This window comes from Chiloscyllium plagiosum, unplaced genomic scaffold (genome assembly GCF_037043375.1).
Source record: "Chiloscyllium plagiosum isolate Xiang-an unplaced genomic scaffold, Cpla_swu_hap1 HiC_scaffold_20, whole genome shotgun sequence".
Classification (NCBI taxonomy): domain Eukaryota; kingdom Metazoa; phylum Chordata; class Chondrichthyes; order Orectolobiformes; family Hemiscylliidae; genus Chiloscyllium; species Chiloscyllium plagiosum.
The window spans coordinates 28512616-28535225 of NW_028270158.1; the positions used below are offsets into that span (position 1 = coordinate 28512616).

General features: G+C 40.7%; 2 protein-coding genes across 6 annotated transcripts in view; one reads left to right on the forward strand and one right to left on the reverse strand.

Moving 5' to 3' along the window:
• The window catches only part of LOC122560748 (uncharacterized), a 199647-nt gene extending 196955 nt beyond the window's left edge, over positions 1-2692 (forward strand). For all 5 annotated transcript variants that reach the window (XM_043711765.2, XM_043711767.2, XM_043711771.2 and 2 more), the window contains one exon: positions 832-2692. In XM_043711765.2, the coding sequence (XP_043567700.2) occupies positions 832-891 (60 nt within the window). In that variant the 3' untranslated portion in view covers positions 892-2692. The remainder of the gene's footprint in view (positions 1-831) is intronic.
• A 7618-nt stretch (positions 2693-10310) lies between these two features.
• On the reverse strand, positions 10311-17236 carry pld6 (phospholipase D family, member 6). Its single transcript, XM_043711763.2, has 2 exons — positions 16769-17236; positions 10311-11005 (listed from the first exon to the last, which is right to left on the reverse strand). Exons 1-2 carry the CDS (start codon positions 17175-17177, stop codon positions 10770-10772), a joined length of 645 nt encoding a protein of 214 aa, XP_043567698.1. The 5' UTR covers positions 17178-17236; the 3' UTR covers positions 10311-10769.
• Positions 17237-22610: the final 5374 nt, after the last annotated feature.

Consider the following 22610-nt stretch of genomic DNA (forward strand, 5'->3'; position numbering starts at 1 on the left):
CTGTTGTGATGGAAAGCCTGAAAGCATTTGCATCTGTAATGTTTAAATCAGTTGTCCAGACTCATTGGTCTTGTTGACATTTTTTTACTCTCAACCCCATTCTCTCAAAAGGATTTTGACCATGTTTTTTCCATTAAGTTGTAAAGATTTTTCCCTCAAAATAATATCTGATGCAACATTAATTTCTGGGGAAGCACTGGTATCAGAGATGGAATGTTCTCAATCTGTATAAAATTTAGGCATGTCTTTATATGAAACGTGGCTGACAATTATGGCGAAAAATGGCTTAAATAGTGAAATGGAAGAAGAATTGATCTACAGTTGAATCTGAGATTGTTGTGTATGTTGTAGCAGTTTCTTCATGGATGCAGTAATTAACAGTATGCTGAACAGTCATCCTTTTAAATTATTTAAATCTGACTGTTTGTAGGCTGCAGAGATATTTAATTACGAAGTGTGAGCACGAGAATAATTAGGCATAATACTGTTATGTCACTCCAGTGGTAAGTTTTAAACACTGAAGCTGATATGTCCTTCATGGTTCCTACATTATTCAAAACTATGTCCATCATGCGAGGATTTGGCAGTAAGTGTTGTGCTCAGAGGCAGACTTATTTCATGTATGGATTCTATATTAATTCTTGAATGAGTAGAGATTGATGCATATTTTGTGAAGAGTGACTTCCTCCCTAAATTCTATCACTTATACTTTACACCTAACTCTCTCACCAGGATATTTAACCTATTAACTGTAATGCTGTTCTTATTCTGGATGAAAACAAGCTTTGTTTTTGTGGCAAAAATAAATAATTGTTTGACTCTTTTCTATAGAGCTTGAAAGAAGGTCTCACAGTTCAAGAAAAGATGAAGCTTTTTGAACCCAAGGACTAGGAGATTTCTGCATTCAACACTGCCCTAGGTCACAGCCTCTCTCTCTTCAATAAACAGACTGCCTCACATTGTAATAATTAATCCTGGAGGGAAAACAAACATCTAGTTCATTCTGACTTTGCACATTAGCCCATAATGTGACATTTAATTATTAGCATATTCGTAAATCCATGTCAATGTTATGCTTAATCTGTGTTAAATGCTAATGATTCTCTTCAGTAAAGTAACCAAAAATTGTTTTAAAATTTGGAAATTTGTCCTCTTACTTTTAGGAAAATAATTTATTTTCACAAAAGAAATCTGGTTTTGCTAGCCATTGCATCTACAGTATGTTTACTGCTTAGACTCCCAACGGGTGGATGTCAGGTGCTGCAATTCTATTACGGTGGAAAGGTTTCCTGACTTAGCAATCTACTTTCCTGTTTATTTCTGGAAAAGTGTGGTAGTGGCTGTGAGAGAAGGAGTGTAGGTTCCTTCAAAAGAGACAGGAGTGTCCAGCAACACTGCATGGTTTAATGGGGGTCAGGACATGCAAATACTAACCTTGTTGGTTACAACAGTCTATTTAAGCACTGTCTGTTTATGCTTACTCATTTGAATTCACTAATAACTGCTTCAACGTAAACCATTGTTGCAGAGGAAGCTTCAACCAGGTGTTGAGCTCTATGCATGTGTAAACTTTCTCCTGTTGAGAGTGTGGGCACAAGGTAGGGAGCAGGATATGCATCATATGCTTCCTGTCTGCTGTGTTAGAGGTATTAACGGCTGTTTAGCACCAAGAAAACAGACACTGCTCAGTCATATTTTTAAGTCCTAAAGTCAAAATGTATACTACAACAGAGCACAAAAATGTAGTAGCTTTAAAACCAAACCTAATTCTACTGGGTTGAGTGGAAATAGAAATAGATGACAATCTAAGTTAATCATTGCCTCTCGTCTCCCATTCTCAGATTGTGATGAGAGCAAATTTAGGAAAGGCAAACTTATCATGGGGAAAGTATGTGCTTTTGTAAGTTAGATATTTGTTCCATCACAATTTACCTCCATAAGATATGCTATTGGTAACTAAATTGACAAACTTAGTAAAGAAGGAAAGTTCTATTGGTGCAGTGGGGTTACTGAGACACACTATTCAGAAAATGTGGAAGGAACTCAGATGCACGCCTTAAATGTTAAGTGTTTGATTCCCAAAGTATGCAATAAATTAGGATTTTAACTTTTAAAAATGTAAATGACCATTTCAAACAAATTCAATCATTCCCTGCTATTATGTAATAGTACTGCAACTATATGAATACATAAGTTATTACAGATGATATAGGACATGCAATGCTGTACCTGCAGCATATCTGTGAAAGCACTGGATTATGATGTACTTTTTGCAGATCCCAGCTAACCACCTCTGATTTATCAGACAATCAGTAAGTGAAACGTTTCTGTAGCTTATGTTGTTTGACAAGCCATATGCAGAAACTGAGATGACAATTTTTAAATCTAGTGAAAAGATTCTGCATCAGATTGTGCTGGTGAACACAGTGGTTTCTGTGTAATTGAACCAGAGCTGTTCAACCCATTTTCCACCATAAAATTCCAGATTTCTAATTTGTGAAGACTTCCATATTGTGTTGAAGGTCTACCGAAAAAAATGTTTTTATTACAGTATGTAACTTAACTTGGAGTAGCTGCACAGAATTGACAGTAATATTTACAGACAAGTTGTCAATTCAATAGCATTCTGTATTTACTACTGAGTTCTTTATGACATTAAAGCACTTGATTAAAATTAGGGAGATGCAAAGTTTGTAATGACTTTCACATTGGTTCATTTTGTTCATGAATTGAATGATAATCCACCACAACTGCCAAAATAAAGCGTGTCATTTTTTTTCTTCTAAAGATGGCCAGTCAATTTCCAATAGCAGCTAACAAATTCAAAAACATCAGGAATTGAAGAATTCAGCTGTATATTTCACAATCTTTTTGTCAGTTAGAAGGTTAATATCAGAGGTACAGCACCTACTTGATCCAATGCTACAAACACTTTAGTCTTCAAATGTGTTTCGGTATTATGTTACCTATAAAGAATCATACAGCATGGAAACAGTGTTCCGTCCAACTAGTCTGATTTGCATTTGGACCATATCCCTCTAAACCTTTCTTATTTGTGTACCTATGCAAATATCTTTTTAAATGTTCTAACTGTACCTGCATCTACTATTTCCTCTGGCAGTTCATTCCACATGAAACACCCTTTGTGTAATAACCCCTTAGGTCTCTTTTAAATCTTTCTCCTCTCAACTTAAAAATATGTCCCTTAGTTGTGAATTCCCTCATCTTAGGGAAGAGAACTTTGCTATTGTTGTTGGGAAAATCACCAGTCTTGGAGTCAGAATTGGGATTCAATGACAGAGTTTATTGTACAAAGAAACTGGAACTCCGGAGACAGGGAGAGACATCAGGCAGCACGGCTGTCAGGTGCGAGCCTTCTCTCACCCTCAGAGCACATGTCACAATATTCTATACAGTTCATGGTATAATGGTCCAGATATTGAGTTTTTGTTTGTGCAGCATGGTTTGTTTATAGAAAATATTACAGTCATTGTTAGTTTCAGAGGAATGTTACAGAGTCATTGTCAGTTTCAGCAGCTACACAGAAGTCCATTGCTCTAATAATTGGTCGTGATCGTTCTTTCTGAGAAGGAAGATTGTTTCCATTACTGCAAAGCTCCTACACGTTAACTGAAAATCAGATGTAGATGAACATGATTTTAATAAATTTAAGTTATTTTCCCCATCAGCAGAAGCTGGGAAAACATGTAATGCATTTTGTTTTCTCAGTAGTGTATAAATAAAGTCTGCAACTCATAAAAAAAATTTCTTATCTCAGTCAACAACGTACAACTGTTGCAACATGCAAGGTTTTGAAGCAAATTCTAAATGAATAAATTCATAATAAATCAATCTTGCAAAAATATTAGAAGTGTGTTTTAGCTGTTATAGTTAGCTTGTTCATCATGATAGTTAAAATAAGTTTAATTACTATTTTTTTGTTTAAGCACTTTAAATTTACAGCTTATTATGATCTCAGTTATGTTCTTACCAGATAAGTCATATTGCGGGTTCTGGCTTGATAGATCTTATTTTGATTTCAGTTTTATTGTTAAAGACAAAATAAAGTAGAATAAATGCTTCTAATACAAATTCAAAGCTTTTTAAACTCACAGTAAAAGCACACTATCACTTCCTTTAAAATTAAAATGAAACAAAATAGCTTTTGTATATTACCCAAAACACTTCTTTTATAATATGTTCGAGTGTGCAGGTTTCAGTCAGTTGTGACTTCAACTTCTGGACCGTAACTACAGATAGCTTCAGGAAGAAGTTGTGAAACACTTCAGTTTCAATGTACTCATCTTTAGGTAACCTTCCAGGTTTTATCTCTCCACTTCTAGTCTGGTTGCAAAATGTTCCTCATTCTGAGGTAACTTACTTTGCTATATAGATGTTTTCAAAATAATCTGTTCAGAAATGTTATTATTGAATCTCTGGTACAGATGGGACTTCACATGTGGAATGAACTTCTTGAAGTGGTGGATGTAGGTACAATAAAATGTTTAAAAGACATTTGGATAAGTACATGAATAGGAAAGGTTTGGAAGGGTAATGGGCCACGAGCAGGCAATGGCACTACAGGTTGTTCTGCTATAACATGCATTTCGTCAGTGTGAATTGGCTATAATGAGATGGACGAATTGTGGACATTGAATGGATAACGCGAACTTTTTACTGAACAGGTATAGCAATTTTCTATTAGCAATCTTTGACATGATTTTTTATAGTGGTTTTCCATTGCACTATTTTCTACAGTGCGAGGTTGCAGAGGAATACAACTGTTGCATTAAAGCAGAATGACCATTAGTTTAATTTGGGATTATACTCAGCATGGACTGGTTGGAGTGAAGAGTCTGTTTCTGTGCTGTCTGACTCTATGTGGATGTTTCTGTTAAGCTTGGATAAAAAAAGACAAGTTCCCAAACCCGAACAAACCTCGAGACGGAGACAGTGCCTTGGGTCTAACTCATCCATACCGACCAGACATTCTAAATAAATCTAGTGCTATTTGCCAGCATTTGGCCCATATCTCCCTAAACCCTATCTATTCATATACCCATCCAGATTCCTTTTAAATGTTGGAACTGTACCAGCCTCCACTACTTTCTCGTTCCATACGCGCACCACTCTGCGTGAAAAAGTTGCTCCTCAGGTCCCTTTTAAATCTTTCTCCTCTCATCTTAAACCTATGCCCTCTAGTATTGGAATCACTCACCCTGGTGAAAAGACCTTGTCTATTTACCCTATCAATGCCCCTCATGATTTTAAAAATTTCTAAACGGTCACCCTCAGCCTCCGATGCTCCAGGGAAAACAGCCCCAGTCTATTCAGCCACTCCGTATAGCTCAAACTCGCCAATTCTGGCAACATCCTTGTAAATATTTTCTGAACCCTTTCAGGTTTCATGACCTCCTTCCTGTAGCAGGGGGACCAGAACTGTACACAATATTCCAAAAAATTATTCACTCTAAAGTCAGGCTCAAAAACCATTTTGAAAGAAATCATGGCCATAGAAATATGAGCAAGTAGGCCATTTAGCCGGAGTCTAATCCACCATTTAATAATTCAATCCACCATCCACTACACAGCTGATCTGATAATCCTCAACTTCGCCCACCTCCCTTTTCCCCATAACTCTTGATTCACTCACTGATTAAGATCTGTCTCCATCCTGAATACACTTAATTATTTGGGCTGTTATCTCCTCAGCAAATGAGATTAATCAACAGCTGGACTTCTGGTTCTATTTAAGTTCTAATTAAAGGCAATTTTGATACCAAAAATACTCAATGTCAAATTTAAACATAGCACTAATCTTTAGAATGGGTTCATGTAATTAAATTCATTTAGAATGCCATTGGCCTCAATAGCACCATGAGAAGTGTGTAGTGAAAGTTGAATACTTTGATGAAGAGCAAGCAAATTATCCTGGCTCTGGATTTGCAGATGAATATGAATATTTAAAATATCTGAGTCAATACAGTCTATATGGAGATGTTTCAATTTCTGAAAAAGCTTTCTCCGAGCAGTAGTAACGTATCTTGGATTCAGGAGTTCAAGCACTACTCCAGACTTCGATATGTAACCTAGGCTGAAGCTTATACAGTACTACATTGATGGAGAGAGTTGAGAGTTGAGGCCCCAACTTCCATTTCAATTTGATGTAAAAGATCCTACACCACTGTTTTCAGGAATTAATTTCCATCTTTGGCCTGTTGCAAAGATGTTACTACAGTTGTTATGGGGGATTTTAACATGCAGGTAGACTGGGAGAATCAGGATGGTATTGGACCTCAAGAAAGAGACTTTGTGGAGTGCCTCCGAGATGGATTCTTAGAACAGCTGGTGCTGGAGCCTACCAGGGAGAAGGCAATTCTGGATCTGGTATTGTGCAACGAACCAGAATTGATCAGGGACCTTGAAGTGAAGGAGCCATTGGGAAGTAGTGACCATAATACAATAAGCTTCAATCTGCAATTTGAGAGGAAGAGGGTACAATCGGAAGTGGCAATATTTCTGTTGAATAAAGGGAACTATGGAGCTATGAGGGAGGAGCTGGCCAAAGTTCAATGGTGCAATACTTTAGCAGGGATGACATTGGAGGAACAATGGCGGATATGTCTGTGTATAACGCAGAAGTTGCAGGATCAGTTCATTACAAAAAGGAAGAAAAATCCTAGGAGGAGGCATGGGATGCCGTGGCTGACGAGGGAAATTAAGAAAAATATAAAGTTAAAAGAGAAAAAGTATAACATAGCAAAGATATGTGGGAAAACGGAGGACTGGGAAGCTTTTAAAGAACAACAGAGGATTACTAAGAAGGAAATAGGCAGAGAAAAAAATGAGGTACGAAGATAAACTGGCCAAAAATATAAAGAAGGATAGTAAAAGATTTTTTAGATATGTGAAAGGCAAAAAAATGGTTAAGACTAAAATTGGGCCCTTGAAGACAGAAACAGGGGAATATATTACGGGGAACATAGAAATGGCAGAAGAATTGAATTGTTACTTCAGCTCTGTGTTCACTGGGGAAGACACAAGCAATCTCTCTGAGGTAACAGTGGCTGAAGGACCTGCACTTAAGGGAATTTATATTTGCCAGGAATTGGTGTTGGAGAGACTGTTAGGTCTGAAGGTTGATAAGTCCCCGGGGCCTGATGGTCTACATCCCAGGGCACGGAATGAGGTGGCTTGAGAAATCGTGGATGCGTTGGTGATTATTTTCCAGAGTTCGATAGATTCGGGATCAGTTCCTGCCGATTGGAGGGTGGCTAATGTTGTACCACTTTTTAACAAAGGTGGGAGAGAGAAAGCAGGAAATTATAGACCAGTTAGTCTGACCTCAGTGGTGGGAAAGATGCTGGAGTCTATTATAAAGGATGAAATTACGACACATCTGGATAGTAGTAACAGGATAGGTCAGAGTCAGCATGGATATATGAAAGGAAATCATGCTTGACTAATCTTCTGGAATTTTTTGAGGAGTAACTCTGAAGATGGACGAGGGAGATCCAGTAGATGTAGTGTACCTGGACTTTCAGAAAGCTTTTGATAAAGTCCCACATAGGAGGTTAGTGAACAAAATTAGGACGCATGGTATTGGGGGCAAAGTACTAACTTGAATCGAAAGTTGGTTGGCTGATAGGAAACAAAGATTAGTGATAAACGGCTCCATTTTGGAATGGCAGGCAGTGACTAGTGGGGTACTGCAGCTTTTTACAATATATGTTAATGATATAGAAGATGGTATTAGCAATAACATTAGCAAATTTGCTGATGATACTAAGCTGGGTGGCAGGGTGAAATGTGAGGAGGATGTTAGGAGATTACAGGTTGACCTGGACTGGTTAGGTGAGTGGTCAGATGCAGTTTAATGTTGATAAATGTATGGTTATCCACTTTGGTGGCAAGAACAGGAAGGCAGATTACTACCTAAATTGAATCAATTTAGGTAAAGGGGCAGTACAAAGAGATCTGGGTGTTCTTGTACACCAGTCAATGAAGGTAAGCATGCAGGTACAGCAGGTAGTGAAGAAGGCTAATAGCATGCTGGCCTTCATAACAAGAGGGATAGTATAGAAGCGAAGAGGTTCTTCTGCAGCTGTACAGGGCACTGGTGAGACCACACCTGGAGTACTGTGTGCAGTTCTGCTCTCCAAATTTGAGGAAAGACAATTCTGGCTTTTGAGGGAGTGCAGCGTAGCTTCACAAGGTCAATTCCTGGAATGGCGGGACTACCTTACGCTGAAAGACTGCAGCGACTAGGCTTGTATACCCTTGAGTTTAGAAGACTGAGAGGGGATCTGATTGAGACATATAAGATTATTAAAGGATTGGACACTCTGGAGGCAGGAAACATGTTTCTGCTGACGGGTGAGTGCTGAACCAGAGGACACAGCTTAAAAATACGGGGTAGACCATTTAGGACAGAGATGAGGAGAAACTTCTTTACCCAGAGAGTGGTGGCTGTGTGGAATGCTCAGACCCAGAGGGCAGTGGAGGCCCAGTCTCTGGATTCATTGAAGAAAGAGTAAGATAGAGCTCTTAAGGATAGTGGAATCAAGGGTTATGGAGATAAGGCAGGAACAGGATACTGATTAAGGATGATCAGCATGATCATATTGAATGGTTGTGCAGGCTTGAAGGGCAGAATGGCCTACTCCTGCACCTATTGTCTATTAATACATAAGCAATGTCACTAAAGCAGGATAATTGGTCATTTATGTCATTGCTATTGTGAGATATTGCTGGGTATAAATTAACTGCCTGTTTTATCATAGCAGTAATTACACTTTTAAAAAAGGATTTCATTAGCTACAAGGCATTTTGGAAAAATGAAGTTCTGAAAGATACAGCATAAAGTGTGTTTTTACTTTCTCTCAATCCAATGTGTTTTAAAATAAGTAATGATTTGTCCAATTTTGTTCAATACAGTATATTATAAAGTTAAAAGCACATTATTATCCTGCCAATTAGGAACTCTCACACAAACTTCACCCTTACCCATCCCCAATCAACTATGATTAACCAGGGAGTCATGCTAATATTGGCATGTAAACATCAGGAGGAAGGCCATTTAAAGTTCAGATAAGACAACAAAAGGTACTGTTCATTCGAACGTAACTACCAGATATTTGAAGTTACATGATAGTTTGTGACAATACAAAAGTCAAAGTGCACAAGTATAGGCCAGAGGCAAGTGTAGGCAAAAGTGAGGACTGCAGATGCTGGAAATCAGAGTCTAGATTAGAGTGGTGCTGGAAAAACACAGCCGGTCAGGCAGCATCAGAGGAACAGGAAAATCGACATTTCGGGCAAAAGCCCTTTGTCATTAAACTCTGACCTTCATGTTTTAGCAAGAGATCTAGAATTAACATTTAAAAAGATACAAGATCTTTATTTTACACAGTTGGAACATAAAACACGACAAACTACAAAGTTATATCAAATATTTCTCCACTCTGAGAAAAGTTCCTACTAAAGAAAAACTGAGTGTGAAATCGAATGAGATTCCATGGCATCAGGCTGGATCTGTCTGTAAATTTCTACAATACTACTTTTGTTGCTGCAAAGATGAAGTTACTGCAGTGTTGTTAAACAGTATTGTTTAGGTTCCTCAAAAGACTTTAATCTCAGATTTGGGTTAAATACAGTGATAAGCCTTTGGAAATCAAAATGCAGTTAATTGTAATACTCAGACACCCTTCCTGAACCATCACTGTCCAAGAATTTAATGAAGTTTAAAATGAGAAGTACTGCACATGCTAAGTGGTGACTTGGATTATTTCCTATCTTTTAAAGGCACTATATAAATGTAACCTTTTGTAAATATTAGAGTCCTTCATACATTAGTCATTCCTTCCTTAAGTCTTTAAATACAACATAATTCATCTCTTTTTTCAAACATAAATGATTCACAGAAATACAGTTTCAAAACCAAATGTTCTTTATCCAATTCAAATTCTTATACATCTTGGGAGTATTATTTGCCACTTAAAGTTTGGGTGAAGATTTGTAGCTCGGGTGCTCGTTGTTGTGGTTCTGTTCGCCGAGCTGGAAATTTTTGTTGCAAATGTTTCGTCCCCTGTCTAGGTGACATCCTCAGTGCTTGGGAGCCTCCTGTGAAGCGCTTCTGTGGTGTTTCCTCTGGCATTTATAGTGGCCTGTCCCTGCCGCTTCCGGTTGTCAGTTTCAGCTGTCCGCTGTAGTGGCCGGTATATTAGGTCCAGGTCGATGTGTTTGTTGATGGAGTTTGTGGATGAGTGCCATGCTTCTAGGAATTCCCTGGCTGTTCTTTGTTTGGCTTGCCCTATGATAGTAGTGTTGTCCCAGTCGAATTCATGTTGCTTGTCGTCTGCGTGTGTGGCTACTAAGGTTAGCTGGTCGTGGCGTTTCGTGGCTAGTTGATGTTCATGGAACATGGGACAACACTACCATTATAGGGCAAGCCAAACAAAGAACAGCCAGGGAATTCCTAGAAGCATGGCACTCATCCACAAACTCCATCAACAAATGCATTGACCTGGACCCAATATACCGGCCACTACAGCGGACAGCTGAAACTGACAACCGGAAGCGGCAGGGACAGGCCACTATAAATGCCGGAGGAAACACCACAGAAGCACTTCACAGGAGGCTCCCAAGCACTGAGGATGTCACCTAGACAGGGGACGAAACGTTTGCAACAAAAATTTCCAGCTCGGCGAACAGAACCACAACATTATTTGCCACTTCTTCCAAACTGGTTCAAAACTGTTGGTTCCTGTTCAGCTTTTAGGAGAAAAGCTATACTTTGACGGATCATATTCATTCCAAAGTCGTTCAAATTCTTCAATAAATGCCTTCACAACATCAGTGTTTTTAATTATGATTACATTTTCTTTATTCCCAAAAATGCCTTGGGCACTCCAGTTCAAAGATCCAGTTATGAGGATCAATCCATCAATCACAGCAAATTTGTGGTGCATGTAGTTTGCATCCTGATCATGTCTGACTTCGATACCTGTCAACAAAAAAAGTTACATTAGACAGTATTCACAGTTGAACAAAACCTGCCTGAAGAAAAATAATAGGTACCTTATGCGAATGTGCATTGGCTTCACAAATGTTTGTTTTTATTGCAACATATCAGGTCCCACAAGTGAGACCACTGTAATTCATAATGATATGATTGTCAGTTTCCCAACATAAAATCTGAATAGAATACTACACTTAATGAACATATATCAATAGATCAAATGCAAATGTGCTGGTTGACATTTATGCTCATGCCTCCTGACCTGATTGTGGCCTCAACTCTATGTTCCTGCCTGCAGCTACAATTCTTAAAATTTCTGATCTGCAGGGAATTATCTAACATGGCTTCAAATATGTCTGATGATCCAAATCTCCATAGGTCCCTCGGGTGGAGAATTCCAAAACTTTACAGCCCTCAAAGAGGAAATTCTTCCACATGTCCATTTTAAACTGGAAATCCCTTTAGAAATTTTCTCACCCTAGTCTGAAATTACCACAGTGTCTGAAAAATCTACAGTATCTACCATACCAAGACTGCTCAGAATCTTATATTTTTCAAGCTATATGGCAAGACTGCGATGTAGAACGATACCAAAAGGCACGGACTCCTGGAGTGGCTGTGGCAGTTCATAGCCCTCTTGTCTTCCTCCAGACTTGTGTAGTGGTGTCCTTAAAGCTATATTTATCTAATGCCTTTTCGTAATGGAGATGCATACCTATGGTCCCTGTTGTGGTTCTGTTCGCCGAGCTGGGAATTTGTGTTGCAGACGTTTTGACCCCTGTCTAGGTGACATCCTCAGTGCTTGGGAGCCCCCTGTGAAGGGCTTCTGTGATGTTTCCTCTGCCATTTATAGTGGTTTGAATCTGCCGCTTCCGTTTGTCAGTTCCAGCTGTTCGTTGCAGTGGTCGGTATATTGGGTCCTATGGTCCCTTGTGGATTATCGTTAATTACCCACCTTGACTTTTACTCTTCTGAACTTCAATAATATAGGCACAAGCTGTTCAAGCTTTCTTTATAAGGCAAGCCAGGAATTAACCTAGTGAACCTTCATTGAATTGAATCTAATCCTGTAGTCTTCATCCTTCGTGGGTACTGTACTCACAGACCTTGACTCAGTGCCAAATGGCAGCTTCTTTTTGCAATTGGCTTTTGGTCATTGCCTTCCAATTCAGGAGTAGGAGAATCAGGAATGCCCAAAATGTCGATTGTCCTGCTCCACGGATCCTGCCTGATTGACTGTGCTTTTCCAACACCTCACTCTTCGACTCTGATCTCCAGCGTCTGCAGTCCTCACTTTCTCCTCTTCTAATTTCAGGGGCAGGATTAAGGCAAGTATTAAGTCTACTCAGCTAGAACAGAAATTTAATCCACACGATAGCCAGTGTACAAGCAATGCTAACTAGCTCCCATAATGCAAGTTTATTCCTCCTGAAATTCAGAGACAAAATGTTAGTCAAGAAGTGGAGGTCATAAGGAGTGCTTTCCTGAGCGTTCTGCACAGTTGTAGCAAGGCTTCCTATTTTTATAATCCGATCACCGACATCTCCCCTCCAAACCTTGCAAAATATATTTGACTTTCTAATTACTCATCGAAATGCATGCATGTATAAAAACACCCAGGTCCCTATGCATTCTACAATATTGAGGTCAGTGCTTCTCAAGGTGAAGCACAAGCACTTCTGGATCATGTAACAAGACTTGATTTGACTTATTGTGTTATTGTGTGCACTCTATAGGCAGATCGTACCAGACAGAGTCCATCAGATAGCAGAACAGAGTGTTACAGCCATAGAGAAGGTGCAAAGAGAGAGGGAGAGAGATCAACATTAACACTTGAGAGGTCTGTTAGCAGTGAAGAAACTTTGAATCTGTTCGTAAGTATACTCAAACTTCTATACCTTCTGACTGACAGAAGAGGGTAGAAAAGAGTATAACTGGGGTGGAAGGGGTCCTTGATTATGCTGGTTGCTTTCCTGAAGCAGTGGGAAGTATACATGGAGTCAAAGGATAGAAGGCTGGTTTACATGATGGACTGGGCTGTGTTCACAACCCTAGCAAAAGGTGAGCACTGCAGAACTGGAGAACTGGAGATCAGAGTCAAGATTAGAGTGGTGCTGGAAAAGCACAGCAGGTCAGGCAGCATCTGAGGAGCAGGAAAATCGACATTTCAGGCAGGAGCCCTTCATCAGGAATGTTAGTGGTCAAGAAGTGGAGGTCATAAGGATATTAATCCTTAATTTCATCAGAGTTGACCATGGAAGAGATTTTCTTTTTAAACAAAAGAGAAGTTGCACACATCAAAACATGCCTTGCCCATGTTTGGCCTGATATCATAAGATTTCACAGGGTCCCAAATCAATGTCAAGGATTTTGATAGAATTTCCCTCCCTTCCATATAGCACTATGCTGCTACCGCTGCTGGACGGTAATAGTGTTGCTTGGGACATTGTAAAGTATGATTCAATGAGTGTGAATAGGTCAGGCTGTTGCTTGACTACTGGGGCAGCTCTTCTAATTTTGATACTAGCTCTTAAATGTTGTCAAAGAGGACTTTGTAGAGGTGATAGGGTAAACACTTTAGCTCAAAATCAGATGTTCTGCCCAGTTTCGTCCCTTTTTGAGTCCCTGTAGTTTCTTGCAATCTTGGGAAGAGCAGTTGCCATATTATGCTGTGTTGCATCCAGACAGGATGCTTTCTATGGTGCTTCTATAAAAATTGGTAACAGTATTTGTGGACATGCCAAATTTTCTTAATCGCCTGAGGAAGTACAGGCATTGCTGTGTAAGCTGTACAACAGTAATATGCAGGTCCAAACAAGATGTCTCCTTAACACTATTTAACAGTTAGTTGGCTGACCTGAACTGATTTTCTCCCAGTTTTCCATTCCATATTAGTTAGCCAATCCTTTCTGTGCAAACAGATTACACCATGAGTACTTACCTTATATAGTGAACTTATGTAGCACATTATCAAATGCCTTCTGGAAATCCAATTATACACTTTATTCCAATTATTGACCATGACCTATCCATAGATTTGAATTGTCTATTTATATGTTCCATGATCAGTTCTGATGAAATTAATAATTTCCTTATGACCTCCACTTCTTGACCACTAACATTCCAAAGTCAGACAAGCTAATCACTCTCAGTCACTCCATCATAAGAGTTTTTAAAAATTATTCATTCATTAGAACCATATTTCATAGGCTGGGCTAACATCTATTGCTCATCTCTTGTCCTTGAGAAGGTGGTAGTGAGTTGCTACCTTGAACCACTGCAGCCCATTTGGAAGATACATGCACATGTACAGTACTATTGGGGAAGGAAGGAATGACGCTATATTTCCACGTCAGGAGGGGAGAGTGTCTGGAAGAGGACTTTCTGTGGTGGGAAAACCACCAACTATATCGGCAGCTTTTGTCATTGTAGATAAGCGTGAGCATCAGTTTGGAAGGTGCTGTCTAAGATGCCTGGTAGGTTTATCAGTGCAACTTTGATAGTACATGCTCACACTATTGTGCAGTGGTGGAGTGAATATTTGTGAATGCAATGCCAATAAGGAGGCTACTGTGTCCTGTATGGCATCAAACTTGGAGTGTTGTTGGAGCTGCACTCATTCAGGCTTATAGGCAGTATTCCATCCACTCCTCTAATTTGTGACTTGTAAACGGTGGCTAGCCTTTGGAGAGTCAGTAAGAGAGTTTCTCACTGCAGGATTTCTAACCTGTTTTATAGCCACAGTATTTATGGCTAAAGCAGTTCAGTTTCTGAGCAATGGTAAACTCCAGGATGTTGACTAGAGGGTATCCAGGTTGGACAAAGGTCCTCACCAAGAGAATGTTCTCTGCTTTTGCCATTCTCATTGCTCCTCCAAGTGATGTTTAATGGGGAAAAGTATAGATTCATTTTGGCAGTTTTTTTTATTACAAAAGAGATGTTGCACACATCAGAAACATGCCTTGTCCACATTTGACCTGATATCATAAGGTTTCACAGCGTCCCAAGTCAATGTCAAGGATTTTCATGGCATTTCCCTCCCTTCCATATAGCACTATGCTGCTACTGCTGCTGGACGGTGATGGTGTTGCTTGGGACATTGTAAAGTCCAAATTCAGACAGTGTGAAAATGTCAGGCTGTTGCTTGACTACTCAGGCAGCTCTTCTAATTTTGATACTAGCTCCTAAATGTTATCAAGGAGGACTTTGTAAAGGTGACAGAGCAAACATATTAGCTCAAAATCGGATGTTCTGCCTAATTTTGTCCCTTTTTGAGTCTTTTTAGTGGTTTGACTACTGAATGGCATGGTAGGCATTTTCAGACGGCAGTTAAGAATCAACCGTATTGCTTGGAGCTGCAATCGCATGTAGACTAGACTAGGGAAAGGTAGCAGTTTTCTTTTCCTGAATGATAAAGTTAACCAGATTTTTTTAACAAATAAAAAAAAATCAAAGATGGTTTGTTCCAAGATCATTATTTTAAAATCTGGATCTAAAAATCTAAAGTCAAATTCCACCATCTGCCATGATGAGATTCAAATCCATGTCCCCAGATTTCTAATCCAGCAACAGTACTATTACACCATTGTGTCCCCCAGATAATGGTGTAGGAAGGAGTCGTTGGAAGAAAAAGGTTTAGCAGCTATATTAATAATGATCTCACTTACTGAAGATATTGGCTAAGAATGAGCTCAATTACTAGTGTTTGCTCCCTAATGGCAACAACAGGTCTTTGATGCATTCTTGTTCTACACACAGACTTCTGTCTGTCTGTCAGCACCAAAGCAGAGGGACATGCAGGATAGGGTGTGTCTGACAACTACATACAACACTGACTGCTGTACTGAGCACCTTCTTACCACTTCAAAGCTAAACATTAAAAAAAAATCAATATACCCAAGATGCAACCAGGGCATGAAGATCCAGAAGCTCATCAGGGTTATAATGGGTACAAATTGCCAATAGTGTTAGGTGCATTAGTCAGAGGGAAGTAGCTGAAAATGTGTTGCTGGAAAAGCGCAGCAGGTCAGGCAGCATCCAAGGAACAAGAGAATCGACGTTTCGGGCATAAGCCCTTCTTCAGGAATGAGGAAAGTGTGTCCAGCAGGCTAAGATAAAAGGTAGGGAGGAGGGACTTTGGAAATGCGATAGGTGGAGGGAGGTCAAGGTGAGGGTGATAGGTGGAGGGAGGTCAAGGTGAGGGTGATAGGCCGGAGTGGGGTGGGGGCAGAGAGGTCAGGAAGATGATTGCAGGTTAGGAAGGCGGTGCTGAGTTCGAGGGATTTGACTGAGACAAGGTGGGGGGACGGGAAATGAGGAAACTGGATAAATCTGAGTTCATCCCTTGTGGTTGGAGGGTTCCCAGGCAGAAGATAAGGCGCTCTTCCTCCACCCGTCGTGTTGCCATGGTCTGGCGATGGAGGAGTCCAAGGACCTGCATGTCCTTGGTGGAGTGGGAGGGGGAGTTAAAGTGTTGGGCTACGGGGTGGTTGGGTTGGTTGGTCCGGGTGTCCCAGAGGTGTTTTCTGAAATGTTCCGCAAGTAGGCGGCCTGTGTCCCCAATATAGAGGAGTCCACATCGGGGGCAGCGGATGCAGTAGATGAAGTGTGTGGAGGTGCAGGTGAATTTGTGGCGGATATGGAAGTGTCCCTTGGGGCCTTCCATATCCGCCACACTTCCCTCCAAGGCCCCAAGGGAGTGGATGGTAAAGTGAGGGTTGGAGAGGGAAAGGGATTTGAGTCACTCACCAGCTCTCCTGAAGGCGCCGACCTGCGAACCGGCTAACGCCATGTAATCCGAGTCGGTGATGACCCGTACCCGCACCCCGCGGCCGTGCACCGCTAGCACTGAGTTGCTCAACTCTACGCTGGAGATGGTGAACACGCAGACATCGAGCGAGCGGCGAGCACTGAGCAACAGGCGGGTCAGGCAGCTCAGTGCACTCTCCCGGTGGGACAGGCTACAGCTACAATGGCCGGGACTCGAAAGCAGCAGTGGACGTACGCACGTCACCGGCGCGGGGAAGAAAAGTACCTGCGGCCGCCGCTCGCGAAACCGCTTCAGGTAACGGATGAGATAGTAGAGTCCTTCGACCGTTAGAGAAAGGCCGGCCACTGCCAGCAAGCCTCGCCAGCCCGATACAACCGTTAGAATCATGGTGCCTCGTTCACCTAACGGTCAGCATCACGCGCCAAGTCTGCACGTGGATCACGTCAAGGTGACGCTGAACGTCTCGATGTCACTGGGAGTCAAAGCGGTGGGAAATATGGAAGGATCAGGTGAGAGTTTTCCCTCATGACAGAAAGTGGACTTTGCGCAAATGATGATCAGGTGAAATGACCATGCTAAATTGTTCATAGTGCCTAGGGATGAGAGGCAAAGGTAGGTCAGCCATGGGATTTGCAGGGACGGGGTGGTGGGATTTTCTTTGGAGGGCCCGTGTAAATTCGATGGGCCGAACGGCCGCCTACTGCACTCTAGAGATTCTGATTCTATGCGTTATGTATTTTGGTCGGGAAAAAAAAAACACTTCAAGTATAGTGAGAGACTGGAAAATATTGATATTCTAATCGATCTGCGTGGCCTTTTAGATAAATCAGAAAGTCAAAATGTCGACACGTTTGTCGAAAGCAAATGGCGTATTAGTTTCTGTCATAAAGAGGTTTGGGGTACAAGACTAAATGAGTCTTACTGCAATTATGTAAGATCCCAGTTTGTTTAATTAAGAAGGACTTATTTGTCCTGAGGTAGAGTATAACATAATGGAAAATGAAGATTGTAAAAGCAGAATAATATTTAAATCGAAAACGACCACAGGATATTGTGGTGCCCTTTTTTGATTTTGGGGATTCATGATGTTCGCTTTAAATATGTAGTCATCAATTTGTAATAATTCTCTAATACTTTGAGTTTGCTAAGAAGCAGCAGTTTAGATATGATATTAGACAACGAAAGTATACAGCCATGACCACTGATATCAGAAGACAAATAGGCTGTTTATACCCAATGTCTCTGATGAAGAGCTTATGCCCGAAATGTCGATTCTCCTACTTCTCGAATGCTGCCTGGCTTGCTGTGTTTTCCAGTATCACACTCTCAACACAATGTCTCAGTCTCATTAAAGTTGTGAAGGCAGCATCCTGCTGTCTAGCCCATATATTAAGAAACTCTTCTCTGGATCTTCCTCCTCCCCTTTTGATCCATCTTACATCTGGAAAAGGTGAGGACTGTCCACTGTCCCCGAACACTTGCTGATATGTGCTATTTCTCGGTCTTAATAGTTTACACTGTATCAGTTAATTACTGGAATCCTCTTGGCAAAAGATCATGTGTAGCACACAATTTTTTTTGTTTACATTTGTAGAATGCAAGTTATCACTAACAGTTAAATGAGGTCATATGCTACAAAGGAAATACAAAATATGGAATACTAGATTATAATTTTTATAGGTGTCCCCAATTTGTACTTTGTACATAAATCACAAAAAGCTAACATGCATGACATTAGAATGTCAAATGAAGTGTTGGCTTTCAAAGTGTTGACTGACCTACTCTTGCTACTATTTACTCTCTGTCACTATCTGGACCTACTTAGTGAGCCTTATCAAAGGAGAAGTTTTTTCTTTTTTTAAAAAAAAAGGTGTTTTATAATTGAATTTTTAGGTATTTGGACTATAACCTTTCTCCATGTTATTGAAGTTTGACTGATATTTCTATGTTTTTGCCTTTTTAAGTATTTCTTCATCCTATTCTCTTCACCAGCCTCCAACTTTATTTCATTGGTCGAGTGAGGTTATGAATTTAGTGCACAAATGAAAAGTGTTTGAGAAGAGCCAACACAATCGGGTGAAACAATTATATTTTTTTAAAAAGATTTTTATTAAAAAGAAGAAAAATGTTTTTCCTCTTGAATATTACAACAAATACAAAACCAAACAATTCAAACCAATATTAAAAAAAACTGCTAATTACATAAATAAATACCAACTAATAACTAAGCTAAAAAGGAAAATCTTAATAATAATAATAATAATAATAATAACTGCAACACAGCTCAGTAAAACAAAGCAATAGCCCTCGATCATCAAGTGCATATGTTTATACTTATTCATATGTTCGTAGTTCCTCCCCTCGGGGTACCAAACCCATGACTTAGAATTGCCATGGCTATATAAAGGCTCTTATTAGGATGGCGGACAAATCTGTACCCAGATAATCCAAAAAGGGCCGCGACGTTTTATAGAAATTCTCAGTTTTATGGTGTACCATACACGTCAGAAAGTCCAAGGGGATATGCTCCATGACTAGCTTACGCCAGCCCAACAGCCCTGGGGGATTGTCCAACACCCACCCTAATAGAATGTTCTTTCTGGCATAAAAAGTGAGGATGCTGAAAAGCTTTTTTTTTGTGTGCATCTAATGAAAGAGAATTAACAAAGCCAAGAAGAAGAGATACTGGGTCCACCTCCGTCCCCAAGACCTTCTCTATTTTGCCTACCACAGCACTCCAGTAAGTCCGCAGTCTGTACTCAAAGAAAATGAGTAAGCATGCCCATGCTCACTTTATATTTAGGACACATTGAAAATGTTCCCACTTTAAATTTAGCAAGGTGGTCTGGGGCCAGGTGGATCCTGTGGAGAATATTCAATTGCCAGGTAGGATCCTGTTTCAAATCTAGATCCTTCTTGTATTTTCCCAGATATCCTCCCATATTTCAGAAGAGATCTCAACGTCCAACTCCCTCTCCTATATCCTACAGAGCTGTTCGGTCTCGTCTGAGGAACCCTCTCCCAGTAGATGATAAGCTTTGCTCACAGATAATGTACCCTCAGCACTCAACACTCTCTTCTCCATGCCAGACCTATAAGCATCGGTTAGAAGTGTGGTCTGTTTTTGTGTGAAGTTTCTAATTTGAAAGAAACGAAAGAGGTCCCTATTGGGCAGTTCATATTTCTGAGTCAACTGGTCAAAAGACATCAGTATGTCCCCTTCAAGTAAATCACCCAGACAAGACACACCCCTAGCTGCCCATAGTTTAAACCCAGAGTCCATCTTCCCTGGCATACTAACTATGGGTGTCAAAAATGATGTTTTGGCAATATTGCCCTCACCCTGACACATTGCCCTTCACGGCTTGACAGTATTGATGACTGTTGGGCTATGGCAATATTCCTTAACTGTTCTCATTTTTTCTAAGCACTGCAGGCTAACAGGGGGGCATCTTGCGTGAGATGCTTCGATGTCCAACCAATGTGAGTGAGGGTCCCCCTCCGATCCCAATCATTCACGTAAGATAACAACAAGCTTAATTGATAAGTTTTTGATATCGGGGAGGGCTACTCCTCCCAGTCTGTTAGGTAACTGCAATTTAGTCAATTTAGTTAGGGGCTGCTTACTATACCAGACAAAAGAACTAAAATCGGCCGTTCAGTCTTCTAAATATTTCATATAAAGCAGAGGAACACTTGCATTGAATACAACAGATGGGGCAGAATGTTCATTTTAATGAGGGCTATCCAACTTAACCAAGAGATCGGAAGTGCCTCCCATCTATGAAGGTCCTGCTTGATTCTGTCGAATAAATGGACAAAATTGGCTTTAAATGGCTGATCAAAAATGGGAGTAGTAAATATGCCTAGGTAGAGAAAGCCGTCCTGCGATCATCTAAAGGGGAACCAAGATCAGGATCAGGCACTCTCAGGAGACCACCCATGGGCATGGCCTCTGACTTCGCAACATTAATCTTATAAACCGAGAAGCCACCAAATAGGTTAATGGATTGTATCAGATGTGGCACTGAAACTGCTGGGTTTGATAAGAACATCATCCGCATATGGCGTGATCTTACATAACTTCGTCCCTACTTCTGGAGTGGTTATATTGGGATCCCTGCATATTGCCTCCACCAGCGGTTCAATCGCCAATGTGAAAAGTAATGGTGACAAGGGATAGCCTAGTCTACTGCCCCTACAAATATAAATTACTTGCCCGTGCACCAATGGTGAGGACCGCAGCAAGAGGATCACTATACAAAACTTGCACCCACCCGATGAAAGTCTCTCCCAGGCCAAACCGCTTCAAAGTATGAAAAAAAATGGCCACTCGACCCTGTCAAATACCTTTTCTGCATCTAAGGAGATCACTTATCCCTGTATCGATTGCTGTTGACATACTTGGATCATGTTAGGTAATTCCTCACATTATCTGATGATATGCGACCTTTTATGAGCCCTGTCTGGTCCTCCTTCATGATGGAGGGCAGTACAGTTTCTAGCCTTAATGCCAGAGTCTTGGATAGAATTTTGAAGTCAACATTCAGGAGTGAAATGGGTCTATAGGAATCAGAATCCTCCGGGGCCTTCCCTTTTTTAAGAATGAGAGAGATGTTCGCCTCTCTTAGATATGGTGGGTGAAGGCCACGACTATGTGAGTCATTAAACATACTAAGTATCAGCCCTAACAACATACTTACTTATAAATTCTTTATAGAACTCACTGGGGAGCCTGTCCGGACCCGGTGCCTGCCCATTCTGGAGCTGCCTCACAGCTTCCTGCACCTCTTGTTCTGACAACAGGGCATTGAGGAGAGACTGTTGTTCAGGGTCACTCCTGGAAGGTCTAAATGCTTAAAAAAAGACTCCATGCTAACCCGTCCATTCTCACAGCTTTCAGAATGGTATAATTCAGAGTAAAATTTCCGGAATGCTGCATTAATCCTTTTAGAGTCGTGGGTCAAATTTCCAGTCTCCTCTCTGATCGAGGTAATGGCTTGTGGGATGGGGGGGTTGGGGCACTCCTTTTCCTAGCAAGGTACAAAAAAGACTTACCTGGCTTATCCCCATGCTCAAACAGTCTTTGACTTGCTCACTCTTGGCTGTCCATGTGAGCATAGAGTTCAGCGTAGACTGGAGCACCATGATCCTCTACAGCTTAACCAGCCTGTCAAACTATGCCTTTTCAGCTACTTTCAGATGCATCTCGAGCAAGCATTGCTGCCCACCCATCTGTCACTTCTTATTGGCTGAATAGGAGATAATCAACCTCCTAGCATAGGCTTTAGCTATTTCCCAAAGAATGGATGGGCTACTGGCCCAGCCTGAATTAATATCTAAGAAAGCCCTGAACTCCGTCAAAAAGAATTCAGTAAACTTGCTATCCTTAAGGATGAAGGGGTCCAGTTGCCAGTGCCTCGAGTCGACCACAGTATTCTCACTTTTAATCATTCAATACACTGGGGTGTGATCAGAAGTAGTGATATTGCCAATTGTACATGACGCTACCAAGCCCAGATGTGCTGCGGGTGGTCAGAAAAAGATCAATCCTGATATGGCATTTATGTGGGTTTGAGAAGAACATGAAATTCCTGCCAGTAGATTACAGGTGCCTCCAAACATCTACCAAGCCCAATTCAGCACACAAATCCCTTAATTGTTTAGATCGCAAAGAAGATATCGGCAGGCCTTTGGGCAATTTGTCTACCATAAGGTCTATGAGACAATTGAAGTCCCCTCCTATGATGATATGTTGAGATGCCAGATTAATCAGTCGAGCAAGTGCGTCTGTCAAGAATTTAAGGGGGTGCACCAGGG

Coding starts and splice junctions, on each gene's coding strand:
- pld6 (XM_043711763.2), bottom strand. CDS start 17,177: ATGATTCTAACGGTTGTATCGGGCTGGCGAGGCTTGCTGGCAGTGGCC. Junction 11,006..16,768: donor CGGCGCCTTCAGGAGAGCTG/GTGAGTGACTCA, acceptor TTTTGTTGACAG/GTATCGAAGTCAGACATGAT.